The sequence below is a fragment of the Callithrix jacchus genome, chromosome 2, assembly GCF_049354715.1.
Source record: "Callithrix jacchus isolate 240 chromosome 2, calJac240_pri, whole genome shotgun sequence".
NCBI classification, from domain to species: domain Eukaryota; kingdom Metazoa; phylum Chordata; class Mammalia; order Primates; family Cebidae; genus Callithrix; species Callithrix jacchus.
Genome location: NC_133503.1, coordinates 87,118,510 through 87,143,714, shown reverse-complemented (window position 1 = coordinate 87,143,714; position 25,205 = coordinate 87,118,510). Strand labels below are relative to the sequence as shown.

Genomic DNA, 25,205 nt, shown 5'->3' with positions numbered 1-25,205 from the left:
AATTACAAAAAATTAGCTGGGCACAGTGGCACGTGCCTGTAATCCCAGCTGCTCGGGAGGCTGAGGCAGGAGAATTGCCTGAACCCAGGAGGCGGAGATTGCGGTGAGCTGAGATCGTGCCATTGCACTCCAGCCTGGGTACCAAGAGCAAAAAAACTCCGTCTCAAAAAAAAAAAAAAAAAAGAACCTTAGTCCTTTGTCTCTTCATGCCTTCTGTTAAACTGAGCTCCTAAAATCAAGACTAAATCTTCTCAAGTATTTCCCTTTATAATCTCCACTTCTTTGGAGGGGGTAGATGAAACATTCAGTGAGGTCCTACTTGTAAATCTTACCTTTTCAATAATCTTTAGTGGGCCTAGTTCAACTCCTCAGCTGTGCTGATGTCATGAAAACCAGCCTTGACCTCACAAACTACCCCTTGATGATGCTGACAGCTGGACTACTAATATCCAACTCCCTGCACAATTCTTCATCTTTCCTTGGTGCCAACCATGCCTGCATATCAGAGCAGCATTCTATGATCCCATCACTCTCAGGTCGACAAACCAGAACATTAAGGTAACAGGACTGGTTCTCTTCTACACTGTTGGCTCCAGAAGCCAACCCAAGGGAATTTGTGTATATATATTACATGTGTGGAATATGTGGGCATTGAAGGTGGGGGGAATTACACATTCTAGAGCAACAGCTTCATCAGTGAAATTAGATTAAATCCTAATCTAAAAATTTAAAGGATAATACTCACCTGTACAAATCACAGTCTAATATAATTATTTAAAAACTCATCCTTGACTTATAATAATATATCACATATTACTGGGTAGAGAGACTGTGATAGATACAACTCCATCTCCCAGAGCCCAAAGCTCAAAGCAAAACCAGGTATTCTTTCTTTGCATTGGGGCTTCTATATGTGGTGTTCTGCTTCTCTAGGAAGAAAAATACTGACTGTAACTTCTGTGAGAGGAGAAGATGACATATTATAAATTCAAAGATTATTTAGGCCTAAAATGAACAAAAACCATAACATAGTTATACTCCCAAAAAGTTAATCTAGCTTAATTTCATATGTTTGCAAAGTCTTCTTCCTGTCACTTGCTTCCAGCCCAAAAACACATACATCCACATTTCCTAGTGATCATGCATACTGAACAATCTTTACATAATGAGTGGATGGAAATAGCTTTAGTACTTAAAAATCCAAATTCCAAGGTCAACAACTACAGTCTCTTCCAAAATTCTTAGAACTCCACCAAAGGCAGTGCAATGCAACCTATAAGGATTCCTTATTAAAATAGAGGTGACTGTCCCATGAACAGAATCTCACTGCTCAATGTGAGGCACAAGTTCAGCCATATGGGAGGTGGGGAATTGAGAGAACTTTACTTAGGACTCTGTCTTCTTCTCTCCCCTTATATTGTGTAATGCTTCTCTTCCTTACATCTCTTGTCTAACATTTACTTTATGAGGTTGTCTTATACATAGAAAGAAATGACCTACAAGTTGAAGAAAGGGCTAGTGAATCTAGAAAATCAATATTCTCAGCCCAAGCACCTGCTCTGATGCCGCAATGCCATCTTTTTTTTTTTTTTTTTTGAGACGTTGTCTCTGTCACAAGGCTGGAGTACAATGGCATGATCTTGGCTCACTGCAATCTCTGCCTCCCGATTTCAAGTGATTCTCCTGTCTCAGCCTCCCGAGTAGCTGGGATTACAGGCATGCACCACCATGCCCAGCTAATTTTTGTATTTTTAGTAGAGACAGGGTTTCACCATGTTGGCTAGGAGGGTCTCGAACTCCTGACCTCATTATCTGCCTGCCTCAGCCTCCCAAAATGCTGGGATTATAGGTGTGAGCCACCATGCCCAGCCGATCCCATCTTTAAAGTCTCCCATGCTGCGCTCACATCCCAGCTTACCTTTAATCAGAGAACGTGGGAACATAAAGGTATCTCTGCTCCCATGTTAAAGCTTCAAGAAATTGGAGGCAGAGAGTAGAAGCGAAGGATAGGGAGACATCAGGGTCAACTCTGATAGAAAAGGTTTTTTTTAAATCTCTTAAAGTTAGAATTCTTTCTGTCCTATCCAAGGTGATAGTTTTCTTTTTATAGGAAAACTCCTTTTCTTGGCCTTCACCCCTAAGTGGTGTGCTCTCTACCATGTAAGCTGTAGACATATCAGGCACTAGAAATAATCCAATCCAAGATCAGTTCAGAGGGTTTGCTTTCCTTTTATCTCTCTAATTATATGAACTGGACAAATTGAGTGTCTGCTGCAGCCTATGGGTTTTTCTTGTCTTCCCCTCATTGTCCCTTGTTTCTCCGTTTTACCCTGTGACCTAGAAGCCAACTGGCATGAGAGTCAGGCCTGTATCCAAACTGATGAGCACCAGAACAAAACACCAAGAACATCCTCCAACCATTTTCTTCAAGGAAAGTCTTTTCAGACAAGAATCTAGCAAGACATTTAATCAATACCTCAAACATTTCACTTTCCAGCCAATATCCTAAGGAATCAGAAAAACAAAAACAAAAATGGTTCTTATCTCAAATGAGAAAATAAAATAAAATAAAAACCTTCAGCTAGGAAATTGTATTCCTTTCAAAAAACGTAGACCAAATCAGAGTCTAATTTGGAATTTGGTTTTTGACCTATATTTTCCAGCTTTGTAGCTCAAGATTAACAATTAAATAACTAAAATGTCAAGCATGCATTTGAAATACCAATAGTTCTTTTTTAAAAACCAAATACGTAAAGATAGTTTAATAAAAACAACATTTCCAAATGAATGCCAAATCTTTCTTACATTAAAAGAGCAAAACAAAACTCCAAATCACAAGTAACAGACTCTCTTATAGTTGGCCAATAGACAGGCCGGATTGGGAAATTCTTTTACAAGGCATCCAGTGATTTCCAAAAACAATTTAATTTCAAACAACGATCCTTCCAGATGTGATATTTGGGGAGAATTGTTTAAAAACACCAGAAGTAAATGTAAAATACCAGTGGTTTCTAGACAGTCAAGCTCTGCAATTGGGACTGAACTATGCAGTTACTCCTATATATTAAAATGCTATTTATACTTTGTCTGCATGTGTAAGATGTGGCTAAGGGAGTAGAAACTTAATTATATACATTCAGTCTCAGTCAAGTTGGTTGAAATTATGTTTTAAATGGTTGAAGGCAAAATTCTGATTTGAAGAAATGATTCTCTGGTGGCCCAGCCTCATATCCTAATCTCCTTTGCCTTTTAGCACCTTCTGCACTCTCCCTGCCTCTGCCACCCCAACCCTTGGAATTGATGGAAGGGGATCAGATAATTTTATAAACTTAACAGAAAACTATCTTTCACAGGACTGTTCTCTGCATTCTGAAAATCTGTCTAGGAGAAGGCAGTGTTTGACCCAAAGGAATAAACTTTTGAAGTAGCTGGGAGAGCAAGGGCAAGAGTTTTGCTAGTTTTTCCCCAGTCCCATCCAAGGGCTGACTCTGGACATGTAAGGCAGGGCATGATATCCCACTGACCACTGATGACTGTATCTCCCATGTTTCTAGAAGCAACTGAAATCAGACAGACCTGGATTCAGATCATAGATGCACAATTAAATCAAATATTTTTGAACAAGCTACTTAACCTCCCCAAGCCTCAGTTTCCACCATGAGATGTGGAATGAGAGGATGCCTCCAAAGGGACCTGGGATGGTGCCTGACAAAATTTCATCTGTCAGCTTCTCCCTGCCCCCTTCACAGAAGACCCAACTCTCTGCAGTAAAAACTAGATTTTCCACTTAATAATCACTGTGTGCCTCAGTTTCCTGGTTTATAAAATAGGGGCATTGAGTCCTGCCCAGAGGGTTATTATGAGGATAAATGAGATAAAGCATGTACATTGTTTAGTACAGGGCCTATTATTTAGTAATTTGCTGTCATTATGCCATCTGGTTAGACATGTTTAATATTGCAATATACACAAGGATTTATAAAAGATGTTTGCCTTTTTTATCAAGTATAAAGGGAGGGGAACTCATTACTTCCTCCATCCAAATTTCCTGTATTCTATGGTATGTCCCATGCACTTACCACAGAAATCTCAATTATTTGGCTTAATGGAAGGGATCAAGAGTGTGGAAAATCTAAAACAGAAGCTAAGGTCCAAATTCTTGGTTTAATTTTATTATGGGAGAAAGAGAAACACTCATTGATGGAATGACACACATTCAAATGGCTACACAATCACATTGGCAAAATGTGCCCTGGTTTTGACAGCCTGGGATCCATCTGGGAGCAGGGAAAGCAAAAATCCTTCAGAGAGTAAATGACTAGAGGAAGACCCATGCTTACTGTGTGCACAGCGTCTTGGAAATCAGTCTCATGCCTTAAAGTGCAGCTTCTTTTGCTTAAGAATAGGCTTCAAGCTTCCTATCCAGTTCTGTTGTAATTATCATCATACTTAACATCAAAACGAGCAAGAAATCTTCAACGTGACAATCTCTAACGTGTCACTGTGCTTTTTTTTTTTGGCTCTAAAATGCCTCTCCTACTACCTGGCATGTTTTGTTTTAATTCCTCAGTCAATGATTCAGTGTTTTGAGTGAAAACACTGACTCTATAGGAGATCTCAGGTAAAACGCAAAGATTCCCTTGATAGGTGACAAACCCTTTTTAGTCATTGGCACATTAATGAGAATTAACAAAATAAGGATAGTTCATTTCTTAGAAATGAGATATAAGGAAAATACCTTTTACTGGGGACATGAGAGAGGATAGGGATGGGAAAAATAGGCAGCTCAGAGTCACAAGCTCAAATGCTTTCAGGAGCAGAACCGGCTGTGTAGAGGGCAATAGGGAGTGGTAGAGTTTGCGGTATCCTAGAGAGTAAGCCTTACCTAAAGATATTCACACTTAAAACTTTCAAGATCATTGTGCTGGCCCAGAAAAATAGGCCTGTTGGTTAAAATGGCTGTTGGTCCATCAGCTTGCAACTGAGACCAAGAGTATAAAGCCAAGAGGAGGCTGTACCATTGGGTAGTCCAGGTGAGATGCTGTAAAGACCCATGCCTGGGTCAGGAGAAGTTAGCTGCAGATGCTGAAGAAGCCACATGTTTGTGTGATAGCTATGTGCAGGGACCAGGGGCATACACACCTCATACCTGAGCATAGGGTTACTCACCCCAGCGGCCAACCACCATTTGGATCACCTGTGGGAGTCCCTGGAACATGAGACCATTATTCTGGGTCAGACACCTGGGAGCCAAACCTTCTGGGAATATTTAAGGCTACCAAAAAGTTCAGGATCCTAGAGAGAGTTCACATCCAGAGAGTAGTTTTCAACACTAACCAGTCTGAGTTCAAACATGTTAGTGGATAGAGAAGTCAGGAAAATGCTTCTTCCTCTCAGCAGGTCCCTTCTCACCCTGCCCCTGTACCTTGAGTAATTTCAGGTGAATGGGCTTAGCATGTGCCAAATAGGGACCTGTCAATCTGATACTATCTCAGAGATAGAGCTTTGGACAAAGCTAAAAAAATATTTTCTAAATAAACAGATTGGACTGAGATGAAAGGGACAACAAGAAAAGAAAGTAAATAAAGTGGTGAGTTTGATAGGGTCATTCCCACTGTTAGGGCCAGCTTCAGTTCTGTACCCAGTGCAGTCCCCGGAACATTGTCAGTAATCAGAAAATACTTCTGGGCAACAATATCTGAGCTTCAATTAAATCACCTATTGAGAGACAGCACTTTCCTCTAGATGCGTTTCCATTTAGTGTGGGTCTCAGGTGAATCAGTCTCAGCTGGGTTTCCAGCAGATGTCTCTGATTTATTTCTGCTCACAATAGAACTGCAGTATTAAAATCTAGAGTCTTATTGTTTTATTGGCTTTTGACATTAAAAAATATCTGATTCATCTCAGATATTTATGGACTAGCATACTGTACTGGTTACCAGTCATGCTCCATCTGAGAAACAAAGTACACAGTGACATACACGGCCAGCTCTAGGCCCAGTTGTGAGACAGGGTAAGGATTGTCATGTCTATCTTCCCCGTGGTCACCATTTGTTAATTTTACATGTTGTGACTTGTCTTATTACAGATTAATGATTACAACCATATGGTTAGAAAGTGTCTGAAGGTAGGAGTGCCGTTTTCTGATTTGCTCCAAGTCACATTTCAGGCTTACAGGGGCTATTTCCCTTGCAGGACATTCTCTTACCTCTGGGTTCCCTGAGTTCTCTTTGACTCTTAGGTTAATGAATAACCTCAAATGAACACAGGGAATATGGCTGTTTTGATGTAGGGATGATGCAACCTATAAAATGTAGGTTTGATGTAGGTATGATACAATCTACAAAAACAAAAAAGAGCACTGAACTTTCAGCATTTAAAAAAAATTTCCAAATAATGTGCAAAGCATGTTACCTAGGAAAATGACACAGGCATTTCATTTGCATACATATTTAGTAATAACATAGTTTACATTTTGATGTGGCTCTTTGGCAAAGGCTCACCAAAATGGTCTCATCAAAAAGAACAGGCCTACTGCTGTTGTAATGGTTACAAATAAATCTAGCAAATTATTGCTTTCCAATGTGTGAATGCAGTAGGCTTACTCTATTCCCTGGTAGCAGATGGGTAATTGTTTTTGTGCCCTTCTAGAGCCAAAGTCCTCAGCTCTTTCTTCATGAGCGAAATGACCCTAAGGAAGATACTTGTAGGCTGGAGGGTAGACAAGGACAAGCACACGGAAAATATAAAGGAATAAATAGTGTGATACAAGGGGAGCCTTTCAGTATCCCTAAAATCAACTGTAGATGAGCACTAACTGAATGTATGTGTATTTTGGAAGATAAGAAACCCGTCAGTTATGGTTCAAACAGACAAGATGCCATGCAAATGGGTGCAGAGGGGAGAGTCCTGATTTTATGCTATTCATCTCTGGCTACAGGACTTAGGTCCTGAAACTCTAGAGTTGAGGTTTTCTTGATGAAATTTTATGTAAATGGGGTTACTTCCCAATGTACTTTCTCCAACAAAAAATTTAATGTCCTGAAAGAAAAAAAAGCCTTTTTTTTAGACCCCTTTTTTTAGAGAAAATTTAGACCCAATTTTCTCTAGGTCTTTTTGTTTGTTTTCTTTTGTGCTTGTATGTTTTGTTTTTTGAACTAGGAAAACTTCTTGAGAGACAAATTAAAGGGTTTAGAATGGAGAGCATTTGAAATATTCTCTAGGTACTGCCAAAAATATCTAAAATACATTACTTGATTCTGGAATTTCTTTTACAATGTGTACTGCTGACTTTGAACTGACCGCATTGCATGAGCATGGCAATGCAAAAATACTCCACTAAACTGTAAGTGCATGAGTGTTTTAAAATCAGCCTTATTAAGAAATAATTTACAAACAATAAACTGCATCCATTAAACATATGCAATTAAATAAATTCTGACAGTTTTAGAAACCTGTTATACCACCACCATAACCAAGACACAGAACATTTTCATTACCTTCCAAAATGTCTTATACTCCTTTATCCCAATTTCCACCTCTAACCTCCAGGCAACCACTAATCTACAGATTAGTTAGGATCTTATATAAATGCAATTATGCAGTGTGTAGTCTTGTATTTGGCTTCTTTTAGTATAATGATTCTGAGTTTCATCTACTGGTGCAAGCAGCAGTTCTTTTTTATTGTCTAGTAATAGACCGTTGAACAACTGTATTCAACTTTGTTGCTTTATTTATGAATGTTTCCAGTTGCATTTATGTTGTTTTGTTTTGTTTTTTTGTTATTGTTTTGAGATGCAGTCTTGCTCTGTCACCCAGGCTGGAGTGAAATGGCACAATCTTGGCTCAGTGCAACCTCTGTCTCCCAGGTTCAAGTGATTCTCCTGCCTAATCTCAGTAGCTGAGATTACAGGAACCTGCCATTATGCCCAGCTAATTTTTGCACTTTTGTGGGATGCGGTTTCACCATGTTAGCCAGGCTGGTCTTGAACTTCTTACCTCAGGTGATCTGCCTGCCTCGGCCTTCCAAAGTGCTGGGATTACGGGCATGAGTCAATATGCCCAGCCACATTCATGTTTTTTGTTGGGACTTCAGAGTGTTGTCTACTTTAGTGCAGGCAGAACCAATTTGCCTCTCTCCAATATGGGATAACCAAGATGGTTTAGTATATAAAAATTATAAATTGTCCCATCTAGCCCATTTCTTAATCTGTTTATGTCTCAAAGATATGAAGTCCTCATCCTTGCATTCAGGGCTCAACACAATCCCCAAAATTGCCCTCTCTCTACTTTCCAAAATAGCATAACACCTTAACTTGGCTGATGCAGCTCTCTTATCATAGAAAGACATTTCATGGTGGAAGCACAGAAGAGCTCATATAGCCAAGACAATCCTGAGCAAAAATAACAAAGCTGTAGACATCGTGCTATCTTACTTCAAACTATACTACAAGGCTACAGTAACCAAAACAGCATGGTACTGGTACCAAAACAGACATATAGACCAATGGAATAGAACAGAGGCCTCAGAAATAATACCACACATCTACAGCCATCTGATCTTTGACAAACTTGACATAAACAAGCAATGGGGAAAGGTTTCCCTATTTAAGAAATGGTGTTGGGAAAACTGCTAGTCATATGCAGAAAATTGAAACCAGGCCCCTTCCTTACACCTTATACAAAAAATTAACTCAAGATGGATTAAAGACTTAAATGTAAGACCTAAAACCATAAAAACTCTAGAAGAAAACCTAAACAATACCATTCAGGTATTGGGCATGGGCAAAGACTTCATGATTAAAACACCAAAAGGAATGGCAACAAAAGCCAAAATTGACAAGTGGAATCTAATTATACTAAAGAGCTTCTGCACAGCAAAAGAAACTATCATCAGAGTAAACAGGCAACCTACAGAATAGGAGACAATTTTTGCAGTCTATCCATCTGACAAAGGGCTAGTATCCAGAATCTACAAAGAACTTAAAGAAATTTGCAATAAATAAACAACCCTATCAAAAAGTGGGTAAAGGACATAAACAGACACTTCTCAAAAGAGGACTTTTATGCAGCCAACAAACATATGAAAAGAAGCTCATCATTACTAGTCATCAGAGAAATGCAAATAAAAATCACAATGAGATGCCATCTATGCCAGTTAGAATGGTGATCATTAAAAAGCCAGGAGACAACAGATGCTGGAGAGGATGCGGAGAAATAGAAATGCTTTTACACCATTCATGGGAGTGTAAATTTGTCCAACTATTGTGGAAAGACAGTGTGGTGATTCCTCAAGGATCTAGAACCAGAAATACCATTTGACCTGGCAACCCCATTACTGGATATATACCCAAAGAATTATAAATCATTCTACTATAAAGATACATGTACACATATGTTTATTGCAGCATTGTTCACAATAGCAAAGACTTGGAACCCACCCAAATGCCCATCAATGATAGACTGGATAAAGAAAATGTGGCACATATACACCATGGAATACTATGCAGCCATAAAAAGGATGAGTTCATGTCCTTTGCAGGGACATTAATGAAGCTGGAAACCATCATTCTCAGCAAACTAACACAGGAACAAAAACCCAAACACTGCATGTTCTCACTCAAGTGGGAGTTGAACAATGAGAACACATGGACATAGGGAGGGGAATATCACACACTGGGGTTTGTTGGGGTTTGGGAGGCTTGTGAGGGATAGCATTAGGAGAAATACCTAACGTAGATTATGTTGATGGGAGCAGCCAACCACCATGGCATGTGCATACCTATGTAACAAACCTACACGTTCTGCACATGTATCCCAGAACCTAAAGTATAATTTGAAAAAAGGAACCCCTTCCTTTTAGTATTATTTGTCAAATCTCTACTCCATTATTCTGACGGGAGGATGAAGTCTGGGATCTGGACCAAGGTGGAAAGGCAGGGGGTCAGGGGAAACACTTAGAAAAGGTGGCAACCTTCAACTACTTTCTCAAGGTCTGACTACTTATGTTTCCATCCTATGTCAAACAGATTGATCCTTACTTATACATTTCCTCTAAGCAATCTTCTTGTTTTCATTATGGGCATTACAGCTATCATACTCACATACTACAGTAATATTAAACAGTTGTTGAAAAGGTTGCATTGTTTAGCAGTTTGTCTGAGGGAGTTCTCTCTCCAGTACAGTTCTGCCATTCAATATACTCACTTCAGATATCATCTACTTCATTGGCTTCTGATCAAAATGCTTCCTTCTTCCTGCTTCAGGCTCCTATGGCACTATGTCTCCCTATCATGACACTTGCACATTTTGTCTTGTAAATTAATAGTTTATATGTTTGTCTCCATAAGTAAGGAGAGTTAAGGATTGGGATTCACCACAACCTTCAGCTTGGTGCTGGAGAGTAGATGAACAAAGGCATGGAGGCAGCAAGTTGAGGACTGTGGCCTCTAGCTTGAGAATAGTGTCCAGTTTGGTGTGGCTCAAAGATGTGTTTCATAGGGCTAAGACTGGCCATGGCTTAAGTCAGCATGAAGTGTTATACTTGACTCTGCAGCCACAGAGAACCATAAAATTACTGAGATCATGTTAGATAGGCCAAGTTTGCATAAAACAGTCAAGTCGGGGAGGGAGATAGTTGAGAAGATGAAAATTATATATCAATCCAGCTAGAATGGGCAATACAGCATCCAAGGGATGGTCCGGTTCATCCATCACCAAATTATCCTTTTGACCTTCACTTTTCAAGATGAGATGGCTAGTACTATACAGTCCCACTTAGTTACTTGTGAGTTCATTTCTTAACTAATGTGTTCAAGGCCAGGAAACAGCTTAGACAAAATTAAAATATCTGGAAGAGCTGTATTTAGGATTATCTTATGGTGGAAATGAATTCACACTAAATCTTTTCCTCAGATTATTTTTCCAGACATTTTTTCCTGCTTTTTAAACTAATGGAGAAGAATTCTAGGATTTCAATTATGTTTCATCATGCAATTATTTAACTGATATGTATTCAACTATAAACAATTAGCAAAATAAAATGTCTTGGAATAATGTAACTTAAAGTACTACATCTATTTTACTTTGTGTTTAAAAGAACAATGTTCTCTATTGACAACACTTCTGACACCAAATGAGTGGATTTTTCCCCCCACAGCAACCACCAGTTCTCCGATTCTCTAGACAACTGAGTGCTGTCCTATGGTTCCAATCTGACACTAACCACCCAGATTCAGAAGCTGATCACAACTACTGGGTCACCAGGTTACTCATACTTCTGTCAGCTTGGCTAGAAATTGGATTTCCCAGGAATTCTATGGAAATCCCATGGATTTCCTCCCTTCATGTTTAATAATTTGCTATAACAGGTCACAAAACTCAGGGAAACACTTGATGGTGTTATTTATGTTACCAGTTTACTATAAGTCAGACAGATGAACAGCCAGATGAAGAGGTACATAGGGCAAGGTATGGGGTTCGGATGGCGTGGAGCTTCTGTGACCTCTCTTGGTGTGCCATCCTCCCAGAACCTCAAGGAGTTTGCCAATCTGGAGGCTCATTGAACCCTTTCATTTGGAATTTCTATGGAGATTCCATTACATAGGGATAATTTATTAAATCGTTGAACATTAGTGATTAGCTCAATCCCCAGCCCTTCTTCCCTCCTCGGAGGTCAGTGAGTAGAGCTGAAATTTCCAGACTGCTGATCAGGCCTTGGTCTTTCTGGCAACCAACTGGAATCTGAATCCTTAAGCTGTCTGGGGATCCCAGCTACCAGTCATTCTTTAGCATACAAAAAGGCACTCATCACTTCCAGGGATTCCAAGAGTCTTAGAAGCTCTTGTTTCAGAAACAGAGGGAAAGGACCAAATATCATTTTGAAAGCTCCTATATCATTCAAGAAGTTATAAGGGTTTTGAGAGCTCTGTGTCAGGAAGTAGGTGCAGAGACCAAGTATACATTTCTTATTATGCCATAGCATTGTAATTTTATGCTATGTGAAGGAAAGCCGTATTCATCCCTAATATTAATGCTAATTCCAACTACTAGTTCATTATAATACTAAACTGTATTTTATACATAAGCTTTGAATAACTTTTATGAGTTATTTAAGGAATTTTCAGAAAGTAATTTAGTCTGCACTATTTTACCTTTATAGCTGATTTTATTACCTAATCTAGATTAAGTTTTGACTCTTGAGCTGGTATTCTTTTTTATTGCTTTTTATTATAAAAATGACACAAATTCATTACAAAATTCAAGCCATTAAAAAAGTATAGAAGTTACTGCAGAATCTCCTAATTTGCCCTTAGTGATTATCATTCCAGGCATCCATGTACACAGACATGCATAAGTAGACATGTATACGTTTTCATAGAAGTGAGATAATTTTATGCAAGTTGTTATTTGTAGAGATACATTTAATTTACTTGGATTTGACAAAAAGACACCAAAGTGAAACCAATAATTTTGCTGAACTTCAGGATAATATTTCTTTACTAAAAGTTTAGTTTTTAAAAGGAACCACTAACGTTTTTTTAAAAAGGTAATTATTAAAGGATTTGCAAAACATTAACTTCGTATTTTAATTTTACACTGCTTCATTTGACTGTTTCACATGAAAGGTAAGGAACTCACTGTCATTAACTTCTTTGTACTGCTCCTTCCCCTGCCAATTTTGATAATTAATTTTATATTCTCTTCTCTATAACTTTTTTTTGAGACAGGGTCTCACTCTGATGCTCACACTGGAGTGTGGTGGTGCAAACACAGCTCACTGCAGCCTCAACTTCCTGGGCTCAGATGATCCTCCTACTTCAGCCTCCTAGTAGCTGGGAACTGTAGGCATGTGCCACCATGCCCAGCTAATTTTTAGATTTTTTGTAGAGATGGGGTCTCACTATATTGCTCAGGCTCAAGCTGGTCTCAAACTCTTGGACTCAAGCAATCTACCCACCTTGGCTTCCCAAAGTGCTGGGATTAAAGAAGTGAGCCACTGGGCACAGCCGCTATAATTTCTATAGTTATTTTGCTTCCTATGATGTAAGTAGATTAATTGCCAATCTTTCAGTACAACCTTGATATTTTTTAGTTTTTTCATTGTTGTCTCATTCCTTGATTGCTTATATTAGCTAATGCTTTTCAAACAGGATCAGAGGTAGAGTGGCTATATCATGTATTTACTAAACAGAGTTATTTTAGGAAGTAAAAGAAGAGCTATTAATATTAGCCAAGACAATAGGTATATAATAGGACTATTCTACGCAAAGCAGTGCTTAGAATCACTCTAACGCCAGATATGGTATATTTCATAAGTTCTTGGATGCTTCAACTCAGAACTTTCTGAGCCATTTAAATGGTGCCAAATGGTCCCCATTAGCAACAAATCATCTATTTGAAGAAAAAGTTTGGCTCTGGCTAAAGGCCCAGTAGCTCCCTTTTTTGGGCTAACAGTGTACATACACATTTTTCTGTGGAGATCACCATTACGCTAATCAGATTTTCAAAGACTACTGCGCCATAAACATTTCTTACCAATTTCTATTTAACAAGGTGATTCTTGTATCAAATTCTCTGAACTCCCCTATAAATAACATCACAAAACTATACTTTCACACTACAAGTTACCACTTCATATCTTCTGTAGAATTAGTATAAGAAATGAACAAATGTGGAGTGTGTCTGATATTTTGTAAAACTACTAGTAATGACTTCCATTTTAGTTTCCATTATATCTTTTATTAAAATTCATGCAATAATTTTAGTGCTAGGAATATTTTTTCCATCTGACCACCTGTCATACTTCCTTCTATAAACTCTGTTAGTTATTGAGTTGTATATTTCACAGTGGTTTCCTTTTAGTCTGGACTATCAGAGAGGTCATCTAGAGATACTTTAACCTATCTGAAATATAGATATTCCAGTCTTGGTTTTCTGAAACAACTATGTCCATTTCTCTTTTAGCCAAACCTCACTTAAGGTTCTCCAACAAATCAGCCTCTTTCCTTGGTCCTTACTCTTTCTCCCCTGCTTTAATAGTGATATTATGACTATTTACTTTAAACAGTAACAATGAACGGATGGATGCAGGTTATATGCAATAATTAGGATAAAAGTTGTTAAATATCCACTTCCCTTTGTGTTACACAAACCTGGCCTAAAACACTGAACATGAAGTGTTCCTGACAGAGAAAAGACATTAACAGAAGAAAAAGATGCTGTGTGGAAAATAATATAATTCCAATAGTGGCCAGAAAAATAATTGAAAACATATGAAAAATTGGTGGATTCAAGTTAAAAGCTTTCCCTAAAGTCTTCAAGTGCCTGTCTATATCTAGCCTAAATCAACTTTCCCAGGAAACTGAGAGGACAAAAAAAAAATTGTGATGAGCCCTGATAGACTTTTATGTGCACTTACACAGATTTAGTGATTAGCTTTTTATAAAAAATGTCTTTTACCTTGATGTTAGAAAAGTAATGCTATACCAGCAAAATATTATCTGAAATGTTAAATGAAAACTGTTGATCTAATTCTATGCTCTTCAGCAACCTCACACTTATCAACTTCCTCTTTGCCTTCCTTTGATAGCACTTTCCTGGAGTTGGCTGGTCCTGGCCAGGCCCTCCACAGACACGGCCTCCAGCCTTCACATAACCCCCTTGGGTATACTTCCACTGCCCTCCTTGCTGTTATGCCATGCCACTGAAAGCTACAGACTACACATATGCTAAGGGGGTTGCGGGGGGGCCTTCTGCTGTTTCTGCCAGAGCTACAGTCTCTTCTTTCTGTTCCTTCTCTCCATCCCCCACATATCCACTTCTATTTGAAAAAGGCCAAATAGGAAAACCCTGGACTGCAGAAAAAGGCCAAATAGGAAAACCTTGGCAGCTGGGGCAGTAGCAATAACCACAAGTTGGAGGTTGCTCAGCTTTCCCTGGAAGTTTCAGACTGACAATTGTAAAATCAGCAAAAAGTAAAATAGGTCTTCTTATCTTTGTTCAGACCCATGTGGATGTACTTTCTGCTTCTGCTGTGGCTAGGTTGTATGTGCTTCACTAGAGCATGGCTTAGGAGTACGACGCTCAAAACCTAAGAATACGAAGTATATTGCAGGTTCAACTGAAGTTCATCCACAAATACAGAGCATGGAGGAAGCTTTGGAAAATATAATATAGAACATCTTTGCCTTTTTATGGTATTAATTTTCTCCCACATCCCTTTCAGTTGTTCTGTTCATGTCTTCTGGCCTCTGGGTCTGCCTATTTTCTTCCAGGGTTTTCCAAAGGAAACCTTCGGACAGGGTGACACGAATGTCTTCATTTATGACCCATGCCATTTATTTTGCTTATATGCTTGGTTAAATACTGGATTTGGCTCATACTTTCTGTATGGAATTTTATTAAATTCACTATTTTCAAAGTAAAAAGAATAACTCCTCATTTTAAACTAAAAATCTGCATTTAATTAAACTTTCAAGTATAAATAAACACATAAAAATTAGTAAGGAACATTTAAATGTCTTGAAAATTGTTGCTTATGCTTTGTACTTTCTCTTAAGTCTTTCTTGAATTTCCCAAATATTTTTAAAGTCACTTTTCAATTGTTAGAACCTACCATATGGCTGAGAAAAAGAAGGATCAACTACTTAGTTATTTTGATCAATGTAGACAGTTTATTGGCATAAAATAGTATAGAATAATAGAATAAAATATTCCACTTCCAATAATACCCTTTTATAAAAACTTCAGTCACCCAGGGAGTCTCTATTTTCCCTTTTTGCTTGATCTATGTTAAGTGTGGATTTACTCATCTAAAATCTCTTTTGTTTCTGGTAGGTAGAAATCATAAATGTGTTTTCTTCTGGTTTTGATATTGCTTTATGCAAGGTGAAAGTCCCAATAGTTATAGTAAAAAGTAGGCTGATTCTAAGACATGTACACTTACCAAGTTTTCTTTCCCCAAAGGAGACCACACAGTCAGCTTCATTTGTTTCTGTTTGCGTGCCACCTGGTGCTACTAAAGAGCATATTGAAAAAAGGTCATTTAATTCCAACAAAATTTCTTGCAGCTTCAGGTAACTAGGACTTTTCCATTATTCAGTGAATATTCTTCCCTAATTGAATCATTTGTAATTCCCCAGAGTGCCTAATCCCAGCATCTTTCACTATTCAATTTCCAAGAATCCAAATCTCTTCATTCTGTGAAGATCACTTTGCCTCATACTTAGAAGACTGAGTCCATGTATGAGCTCTACCGATTCCTCATTTCTCTACAAACACCTTTCCCTTTCTCTAACTTTTCTTTCTTCCCTTTTCTCAGAGGCTAACACCTCCAATTATACCCTTAATCTCATCTTCTACTGCCTCCTCTGTGATTTTTAGTTATCCCATTTTGTTGTGGGCCTATAATCTTTTCCCCTCTGCCTAAGACCTCTCTATCCTATAAACAACAAAACAACCTTTCTTCCACTTTGCTTATCTCTCAAGTTTCTTTTCTGTAAGTTTTTTGGAAGTGTATTGTTCTTTTCCTTGACATAATTTTTAACTCCTAACAATTTAACGTTTACCCTTACTATTCCTTTGGAACTAACCTCTCAAAAGTCACTGGTATGGAATCCACTGATAACTCAATTCAATAGCATTTTCTCTTTGTAGCATCTGACAAGGTTGATGACACCATATTTCTGGAAACCAGAAATGTTTCCAGATTCTGAATGGAATCTTTTGTCTGCATGCCCTGTTTCTTTAACTGCAAATTTGAACCTTTCTCTATGTTTTTTAGCTATAATTTCGCTTGTCCAATATCTTTACTATAAATATTCTCCCCCCATTTTTCCCCACATATTTTTACATACTCCCTTTTAATAGAATTTTCCTGGTTTAAAATTTTTTTCTGTGTAAATAGCTCTGAAATGAATGAATATTGAATTTTTGGGCCTATATTGCCTGTTTTGGCTAGACATATTTATTTAAATTCTACAATTATGTCAAACTCAACAGATCCAGAACAGAATCAGTGTTTTTCTCCTTCCCTAAATAGCCTTTTTGTATTTATCTATATGTATACATATACATAAATATTATGAATTTATATTTACACATAAATTCTTTTTTTTTTTCCTTTTTGAGAAGACTTCTCACTCTGTCACCCAAGCTGGAGTGCAATGGCACGATCTCGGCTCACTGCAACCTCTGCCTCCCAGGTTTAAGCAATTCTTCTGCCTTCGCTTCCTGAATAGCTAGAACTACAGGCACGTGGCACCGTGCCTGGCTAATTTTTGTATTTTTAGTACAGATGGGGTTTCACTATGTTAGCCAGGCTGGTCTCAACTCCTGATCTCACTATCTACCTGCCTTGGCCTATATTTTTATTTTTTAAAAAGCCATGATCTAAAAGATTTAGTAATATATAGGTACAAAAATTGGGAATATTATCTAAAAGATTATTTTAATTTATTGACCTATTTTTATTTTATGGTATTCCAATTCCTTCTTATAGAACCAGATTTCTAGCTAATATTTTGCTTTCAGCACTTAGAACTTCTTTTAACATTTTTTTGTAGAGAAAGCCTGCCAAAGATGAAAGATAAATTATTTCACCTTTTGTCTAGCCAAAGATATCTTCATTTCATCTTCAGTTTTGAAGGATATTTTTACTGGATATAGAAATCTAAATTGACACAGTAGTGTTTTTATTCCTCCTTTCAACATTTAAAAATGTCATTCCATTGTTTCCTGGCCTCCACTTCTTTCTGAGGAGAAATCATCTGAAATTCTTATCATTCTCCCTTTTATTGTTTGCTTCTATATATGTTTTCTGTTTTCACTTTCAAGTTGATCTTTGACAGTTTTTCACACTCACTCTGATGTTTGTCTAGCTCCATTTAACAAAAAAGACCTTCTGCTTAGATTTTTCTTAGATTTTTGGATATATTTGTTATCTCATTAATGTTAGAAAATTCTCAGCTGTCATCTCTTTACCTATTTCTTTCCTCCATTCTTTCTCTTGCTTTTGCACTCCAATTATATACACATATTAGGCCATTCAGTGTGTTTCCTCTTTTTTTCTTCATCCATTTTTCTCTCTGTGTAACAGTTTGGATCATCTTCTCTTGAGATTGATTCTTTCTTTGGTGTGGGCTTTGGCTGAAAAGTTTATTAAATTAATATTTCATCTCTGATATTATGTTTTTCATTTTAGGATTTCCTATTGGATTTTTAAAATAATTTTCTCTCTACTGGGATTTTTCATATATTTACCTATGCTATTTTCCTTTTCCTATAGATCCTTTAACTTATTTAGTACAGTTATTTTTAAATAATTTTTTATATATATTCAGTATTATATCTAGGACTGCTTGGTCTGGCTATATATTTAGTATTTAGTATTACACTAATGATGAGAAATCCTATTTTCCATGTATGTGTATGTGTATGTGCCTGCACTTTGTATAATTTTGATTAAATGTTGGATATTGTGCTTAAGAGGACAGTATATTCTGAGGTAAATTATACACATAGTCAGAAATAAGCATGCTGCCCCTTCTGTCAGACTGTTAGTATAAGTGGTTGTGCCAGTGTCGTTTGTCATGTAACAGGGTTTGAACTTTGTTTTTGCTTTAGTTATGTTCAGTGCACTACAGGCTTTAAATTTCCCCGTGGGAAACTGCCCTCACCTGTACTTGGTATAAGGCCTGGATACAAGAGATCGTCTCAGTTTTCCTGTTGCATTTTTCTATAGACCTACATGCCCAAAACACAGAAGGAGTCTCTTTTAGTGCTTCTACCCCTCAGTCAGCATTAGACTGTTTTATCTGGTACTCTGTGCAAGGCCTTTCTACAGCTCTATCCTCAGATTTAGACAGGCTCAGGGTTCCTAAAATGATGGAGGCTTCCATCAATGCCCTTCCTCTCCCCTGTGTCAGATTGTCACCTCCTATCACTGGGTGTAAGAACCGGTGAGTAGGAGAGTGTACACAGACAGTCCCTGAATGCCTGCACCTTAGAGGGATTTACACTCACCTACTCTGCCCTTGTCTTGTGGCAGACAATTATGTCTCATATAAAGTTTGGAGTTTGGAGGATTTTTCTTGGTACTATTGATCTATCTTTAAACTTAGGTAGACTTTTTGTTCATTGATTTATTTTGCAACTTTGAGTCTCTAATGGGCTCAAAAATTATGATTCTGTAAGCTATTCAATTTGTTGTCATTGTTTAGGTGGAAGCAATGATTCTTGCACTTTTCTATATCCTTGACAGAAGCCGAATTTCTTTATTGCATCTTATCTTTAACTCTCCCTTAGATTTGGTTCTCCTAGGAACAAGAAAACTAAGAAAATAATTTGAGTTCAGGTACTTTATTTGGGAGGTGATCTCAGGATACCCCAGTAACCGAGTAGGAAGAGAGACAGGTAAAAGAATGAAGACTAGACAGTGTGTTAACAAGTGACTGTGGTTCAATCCCTCTGGGGAGTTCTGGAAGACTGTATGAAATCAAATTTGGTGAGTAAGCTGGGTATTTATTCACTAACTCTCATCTGCAATTAATGAGCTGCTCTGCGTGGGCAGAGCCTACTCTAGATCAAAAAAGGCAAAGAATCACAAGTGCTCCCAGTAGAAAGTTGTTGACATGATCAGTGTGGACAGGCATAATAATGTTAACAATGTCTGTTATAAACTTTCCATTGACATTTATTATTTTTCTTCTCAAATGTATGGGTGTACTAGAGTCTGATGTTATTGAGAGGAGGAATTATGCCTGATTTATCTTTGTATTCTCCCAGCATAGTAACTTGTATATAATATTCAGAAGGTACTCAATCAATATTTATTAAATGAGAAAATATAATTTATATAGTACCAATATGAAGAATTCTGGTTAACTCTTCTTTATTTCCTCCCAAACCCATCTACTCACCCCAATCCCAATTACTCAAATAATATAATTTAATATTTTAATTGCCAGAAAGATAAAGTCACCAGACTGGTGGAGATATTTTTTTAGTCAAGTTGATTTTCCAGAAAACTTAAGTGTATTATAATTTTAAAATATGATTTCCAATTCTAAGCTTTGTGTAACAGATATTTTATATTACTTGCAGCCAACAATGATACGGCGTCCACCAACCGTTGTTTGCTACATTTGTGGTCGTGAATATGGAACAAAATCTATTAGCATTCATGAGCCACAATGTCTGAGAAAATGGCATAATGAAAACAACTTGTTGCCTAAAGAGTTAAGGAGACCAGTACCTAAAAAACCAGAAGTCAGAACCATTACTGGTAAGTTCCTAGAAAAAAGATTTGAGTGCATAAGGGGAGACTTCTCTCTAAAGAGTAAGAGCAGAAGTATTGTTTTCTACTTGTTCAAACAACCAAAATCAGCAACATTTACTGCCTTGGTTACAGCCAAACAAGAAAAACAGTTCTGGGATGCCTGTCTGAAGTATTGTCTTCTGATGCTGAGACATAAAGAAACTATGTCCTGGCAATACTGTGCATGAGTGGGATCTATGGGAATTTACTGTATTTCCCAAAGTTACTTTCACATATCATCAAACCCTTTGTAAAATAAATAATAAAATACTTAAAAACAAATTAAACTTTTAAAAATACATGAAACTTAGGCCGGGTGCAGTGTCTCACGCCTATAATCCCAGAACTTTGGGAGGTCAAGGTAGGTGGATCACGAGGTCAAGAGATCGAGACCATCCTGGTCAACATGGTGAAATCCCATCTCTACTAAAAATATTTAAAAAATTAGCTGGACATGGTGGCGCAGCCTGTAGTTCCAGCTACTCAGGGCGCTGAGGCAGGAGAATTACTTGAACCCAGGAGGCGGAGGTTGCAGTGGGCCGAGTTCACACCATTGCACTCCAGTCTGGGAAACAAGAGCAAAACTCCATCTCAAAAAAAAAAAAATATATATATATATGAAACTTAAAAAAATAAAACCTTTGGAAACACCCCAAGTCATGTTTCCAAATATGAATGTGTCTTATTGTTCACAGAACAGAGATACCAGACTTGAATTTTCACCAGGTCCACTAGTCAGTCTACTGGTCTGTGCGTGCAACAAAGGGGAGGCAGGAGCTATGATGAGCTGTGGAGCATCAGCTCACTGTAAAGGAGGCAAGCAGCTTCCCAGTTCCCACTGGTGTTATCATTATGAAATTTAGTCCAATGTGCTCATATCTTTCAATAACACAAAATAAACTAGAAATCTAGATATCTGTATAAAATGTCTAGTTTTTTTTTTTTTTTTGCAGTTAATTATTTGTAAAGCATGGTGCAAACCAAATGAAACTGAAGCTATGCTGCCGTGTTTGACCTCATCACAAAGCCTGTTGCTTTGTGTAAGGGTGTAAGGATAGTTAAGGGAATATTTTTGCCATGCAAGCTCAGACTTGCTTATCACATTTTGACCATTGTCATTTTCTCAGGGGATTCCCTAAACCATCTCATAGGACAAGGCTGGTTTTAAAAAGAATATCTTTCAATTCATCCATTCTTCCACGTAACCGTAGATTTGCAATGCTGAAAAGTACCTTGGGGGTAATTTAGTGTCAATTAGTCCAAAGCACTTGTGTCAGCGATGTGACACAAGGAGACTTTTGTAAAAACCCACTAAGTAGAGCCCAGATTGTATGATAAATTCTAGATGCTGCTGGATCCCAGCTATTCACAGTCCTTGCCAAAAAGAGGACTTTACATACAGGGGGGAAAACAGCTGAAGATGAAAACAACCAGCTACTGGAATTAAAGCATTTTCTACAAACAGATTGTTTCCCTCATTGAAACTTTCTTCCCAGCAATTCTCATGTGGTGTCAAAATCTGTTTCCTTCCCTTCCGATCTTTATTACTTTCTCTGCTTGTCCATAACTACCAGAAGGCTAGAATTAAGAGGAATGATTGGTCTGAAAGCCCGTGTGGGTTCACTGTTCCTTTACGGCCTACAGATGAAAAAGATAGGTCCTGTAACTGCACCTCCCTGAAGTCTTCCTCTCAGTCCCATGTTATGTCTATCTCTGTAGATGCCCTTCCTCTCTCGGTAAAAAGAATTCACATTACCATTTTTGTCCCGTGAACTCACTGTTCAAGGGTTCAAATAACCCTTCTTCTTGGTCTGAAGTCAAAGCCCTATGCAAAAACACTTAGAAATTGATGAATCACCTCCAAGTGAGAGTCAGTGACTACTCTGGAATTTTTGAGTTCATATTAAAACTCATATGAGTAACGCCAAAGTCAGTGTCATCCTTTTCTTATTTTTCAAAGCACTCAAAATACACATTCATATCCTACACAGACAGTGACATTTGTTTTATCCAAAGAAGAAATACTAGACTTTGCTGGGATTTAAATTCCCATGGAGCAAAAAAGTGAGCATTAGGAGCAGACATGTTAAAAATTTAAGGTTCACTGTGGTTGTGTGAATCATTAGATAGAAATCACATGAGAATTGCCTAGGCTTTAACAAAGTAATCTATGCTGTGCCAAAGATAAAAACTAAGTAATATGTTTTTGAGTGCCTTGTTACATTTTGGGGGCCTGTTTTCAGTGATTCTAAGACATAGTCAATTTAATGTACTAAAGTCATTTTATTTAACTAAGGTTTATTAAAGCTAAATCCCACGTTGTTGCTCTAAAATAAATCCATATGCTTTTTTTCCCTATGTTCTGCCAATGAAGATTATACACTTCTCATCTGTCTTTGTTATTTTCTTAAAGATGCATCTTTTTGTCAGATCATTCTCTTTGAATTCTCCACTTTGATTACTTAAAGAATCTCTGAGTTTATGACCATGAAGAGATAAGTTTGAGAGCTATAATTCATCTTAATTCACTCTCAGCTGTCACTGTTGGCTTCTAAAAAATTTCCACTGAAGGAGTACAGAAAAGGAAAATACGAGTACATGTTAATTCCCCTTCGTAAGCTTATATTTAGAGTCAACTGAAAGAAGGCCAAAAGTTATATTTGCAAGATAATAATGTGTGTGCAAGGATGTGAATAATTAGTGAAGAATGCATATCATGTCACATAAAACAATGTCTTTCCCTTTTTAAAACCCAAAGAGTGAAAAGCCTCTGTTTGGTTCCTAGCCAACTTGACTCAACCTTTGAAAGAGTGAGCAGCACGTTCTTTTTTGGAGGCAAAAGTAATATGATTTGTTTAAAATACTCAGTCAACAGGTATTTCCTGAAAATATTTTCCATAGAAAGTAGAATATGGTTCTCCTGAACAAAAACTGATCCGTTTTACTTTTTTCTTTCCCTTTTCTTTTTTTTTTTATCTTTTTTCTTTTTTTTCCTTTAACTTTCCAGCCAAAGGCTTCTATGATCTTGATGCTTTAAATGAAGCTGCTTGGACAAGTGCCCAGAGCCAGTTGGTTCCCTGTAATGTTTGTGGGCGTACCTTCCTGCCAGACAGACTGATTGTTCACCAACGATCTTGTAAACCCAAAGCCACCAAGTAAAGCCTTTTTCTCTCTACTGAAGTGTTACAGGAGTTAATCCCTTTGAAAGAGATTGGGATAGAGTGGGAGGGAGAAAAAGGAGGTGATGAGGGGAAAGGAAGAAAACTAGAATTGACCAAGGGCTGGTCTAGCAGGGGAGGCTCTTTGGTGTTGCAAGCATTGCTCACTATTATGCAGTTGGGCAAATGCTCTGGTTTTAACAAGCAGCTGCATATGCATAGGCACGCTGGGGACCATTTCACACTTTTGTCAGGCAGATTTACAAGCAGGCTGCTTCTCATCAGAGCTGGGATTTTTGTCTAAAAGAAATTTTGGAGCCATTGGTCCCCATTTTTCTTCCATTTTCTTTCCTCAGCAAGATTTTGAACTTCACAATTAGGACTCTTACTCAACACACAAGGGCTTTGGGGGCAACTTCAGGCAACTCCATCCCAGGAAGAACTGGTTTTCTTCCCATCCCTGTGCTTTCTGAAATAACCTGTCACTCGCATATTCTTTTATCCAGGAACATTTTATGAGTTATTGACTGAGGGGGGACTTCTTTTCTCAATAAGATTGTTCAACAGCAGAGACATTCAAAACATCACTGAGAACTCAAAGTACTGGAACCGTATCTAACTCATTCTCTCTTTCAAATGGCAAGAAATGCTACAAGATATTTCAGAGCCAGTGCCAGCCTCCTGTGTCAGGAGACTACTGCAATATAATTCAGAATAGGTGGAGGCCTAGCTCCTTCCTTCTTTAGGAGAAGTTCAGCGTTAATTCTTTACGCTGTCGTAGGGGTTTATAGGTGTTTTATTGTTGTGGTCTAAATGCCTGCCAGAAGGTTCTGTGCCTCCCCACCCAAGACTCATGCACAGTAAGGGGTTTGTGAAACTGCTTAAGTGTTTTAGAATCCTTGAATGTGTATTCATCGAGGTGGGGCTCTCCTGGGAGGACGCCAGGATCAGGAAGGGGCTCTGCCCAGGAAATTCTGCTCCCCCAGGCTGTGCTGCTTTGCCTGGACTCCCAGCGGTTTTGCTTGAGATCTTTGTTCATTTTATGGCTGAATTCCAGGGCCATTCTGGATCCACTGGGTTCCTGCAAGCCTCACATTCATGACTTTACACGGCATAATCAGATCCAAATTACACAGGCAAATTTATTCTACCTAATACTTTGGTCATACTTCTACTTATTATTACAGGGTTAGGTTAGGATAACTGCAAATCATTCTGTTTTTTCCTGCCTGCTCCAAAGGAGGCAAGAGATGAACTTTTTAAAAGTCTTTACATACCCTCAAATAAAAGTCTTGTGAAAAAACATGGCACTTAATGACCTCAGTTGATGATTGAGTTTTTTTACCTTATTAACCAAAATGACAAAAACATCAAATAGATGTTGAGTGTACTGTGGGTCAGGCACTGTGCTAAGTGCTTCATATATATTACGTTACATACATATCATGTCAAGCTTACAGATAGATACCATTATTTTTATTTTACAGATCAGAAAACTGACATTTAGTCTAAATAGCTAACTCAAGGCAACACTGAACTTGAGTTAAGGAATAGTAAAGGAAGCAAACCCAGGACTGCTGGACCTCCAATCCCAAACTCATCCACTGCTATTTGTATGCTAGATTTCATCACTAATAAGATTATCCATACTAACACAAATGATCTGACAAATCTGAAACATTTTGTACATTATTTAAGTAACTAAGCATTTCTGCTGCTGGTTTGGGTTT

At 37.9% G+C, this 25,205-nt stretch overlaps 1 protein-coding gene across 2 annotated transcripts; it reads left to right on the top strand.

The window, feature by feature from the left end:
- Window positions 1-471: 471 nt before the first annotated feature.
- ZNF475 (zinc finger protein 475) lies at window positions 472-23,492 on the top strand. Of its 2 annotated transcripts, XM_054252018.2 has the most exons (4): window positions 472-558; window positions 15,967-16,076; window positions 20,104-20,284; window positions 23,325-23,492. In XM_054252018.2, the coding sequence occupies exons 3-4, from the start codon at window positions 20,110-20,112 to the stop codon at window positions 23,474-23,476; spliced, it is 327 nt and encodes a 108-aa protein (XP_054107993.1). In that variant the 5' UTR covers window positions 472-558; window positions 15,967-16,076; window positions 20,104-20,109; the 3' UTR covers window positions 23,477-23,492. The 2 variants fall into 2 exon arrangements, with proteins under 2 accessions (XP_054107993.1, XP_017825209.3); XM_017969720.4 differs by lacking the exon at window positions 15,967-16,076.
- The last annotated feature ends 1,713 nt before the right edge of the window (window positions 23,493-25,205 follow it).

What these genes read in the sequence shown, in the direction of transcription:
- ZNF475 (XM_017969720.4), top strand. Translation starts at nt 20,110, where the DNA reads ATGATACGGCGTCCACCAACCGTTGTTTGCTACATTTGTGGTCGTGAA. An exon ending in AGAAGTCAGAACCATTACTG is followed by an intron (nt 20,285 to 23,324) that starts GTAAGTTCCTAG and finishes TTAACTTTCCAG; the next exon opens with CCAAAGGCTTCTATGATCTT.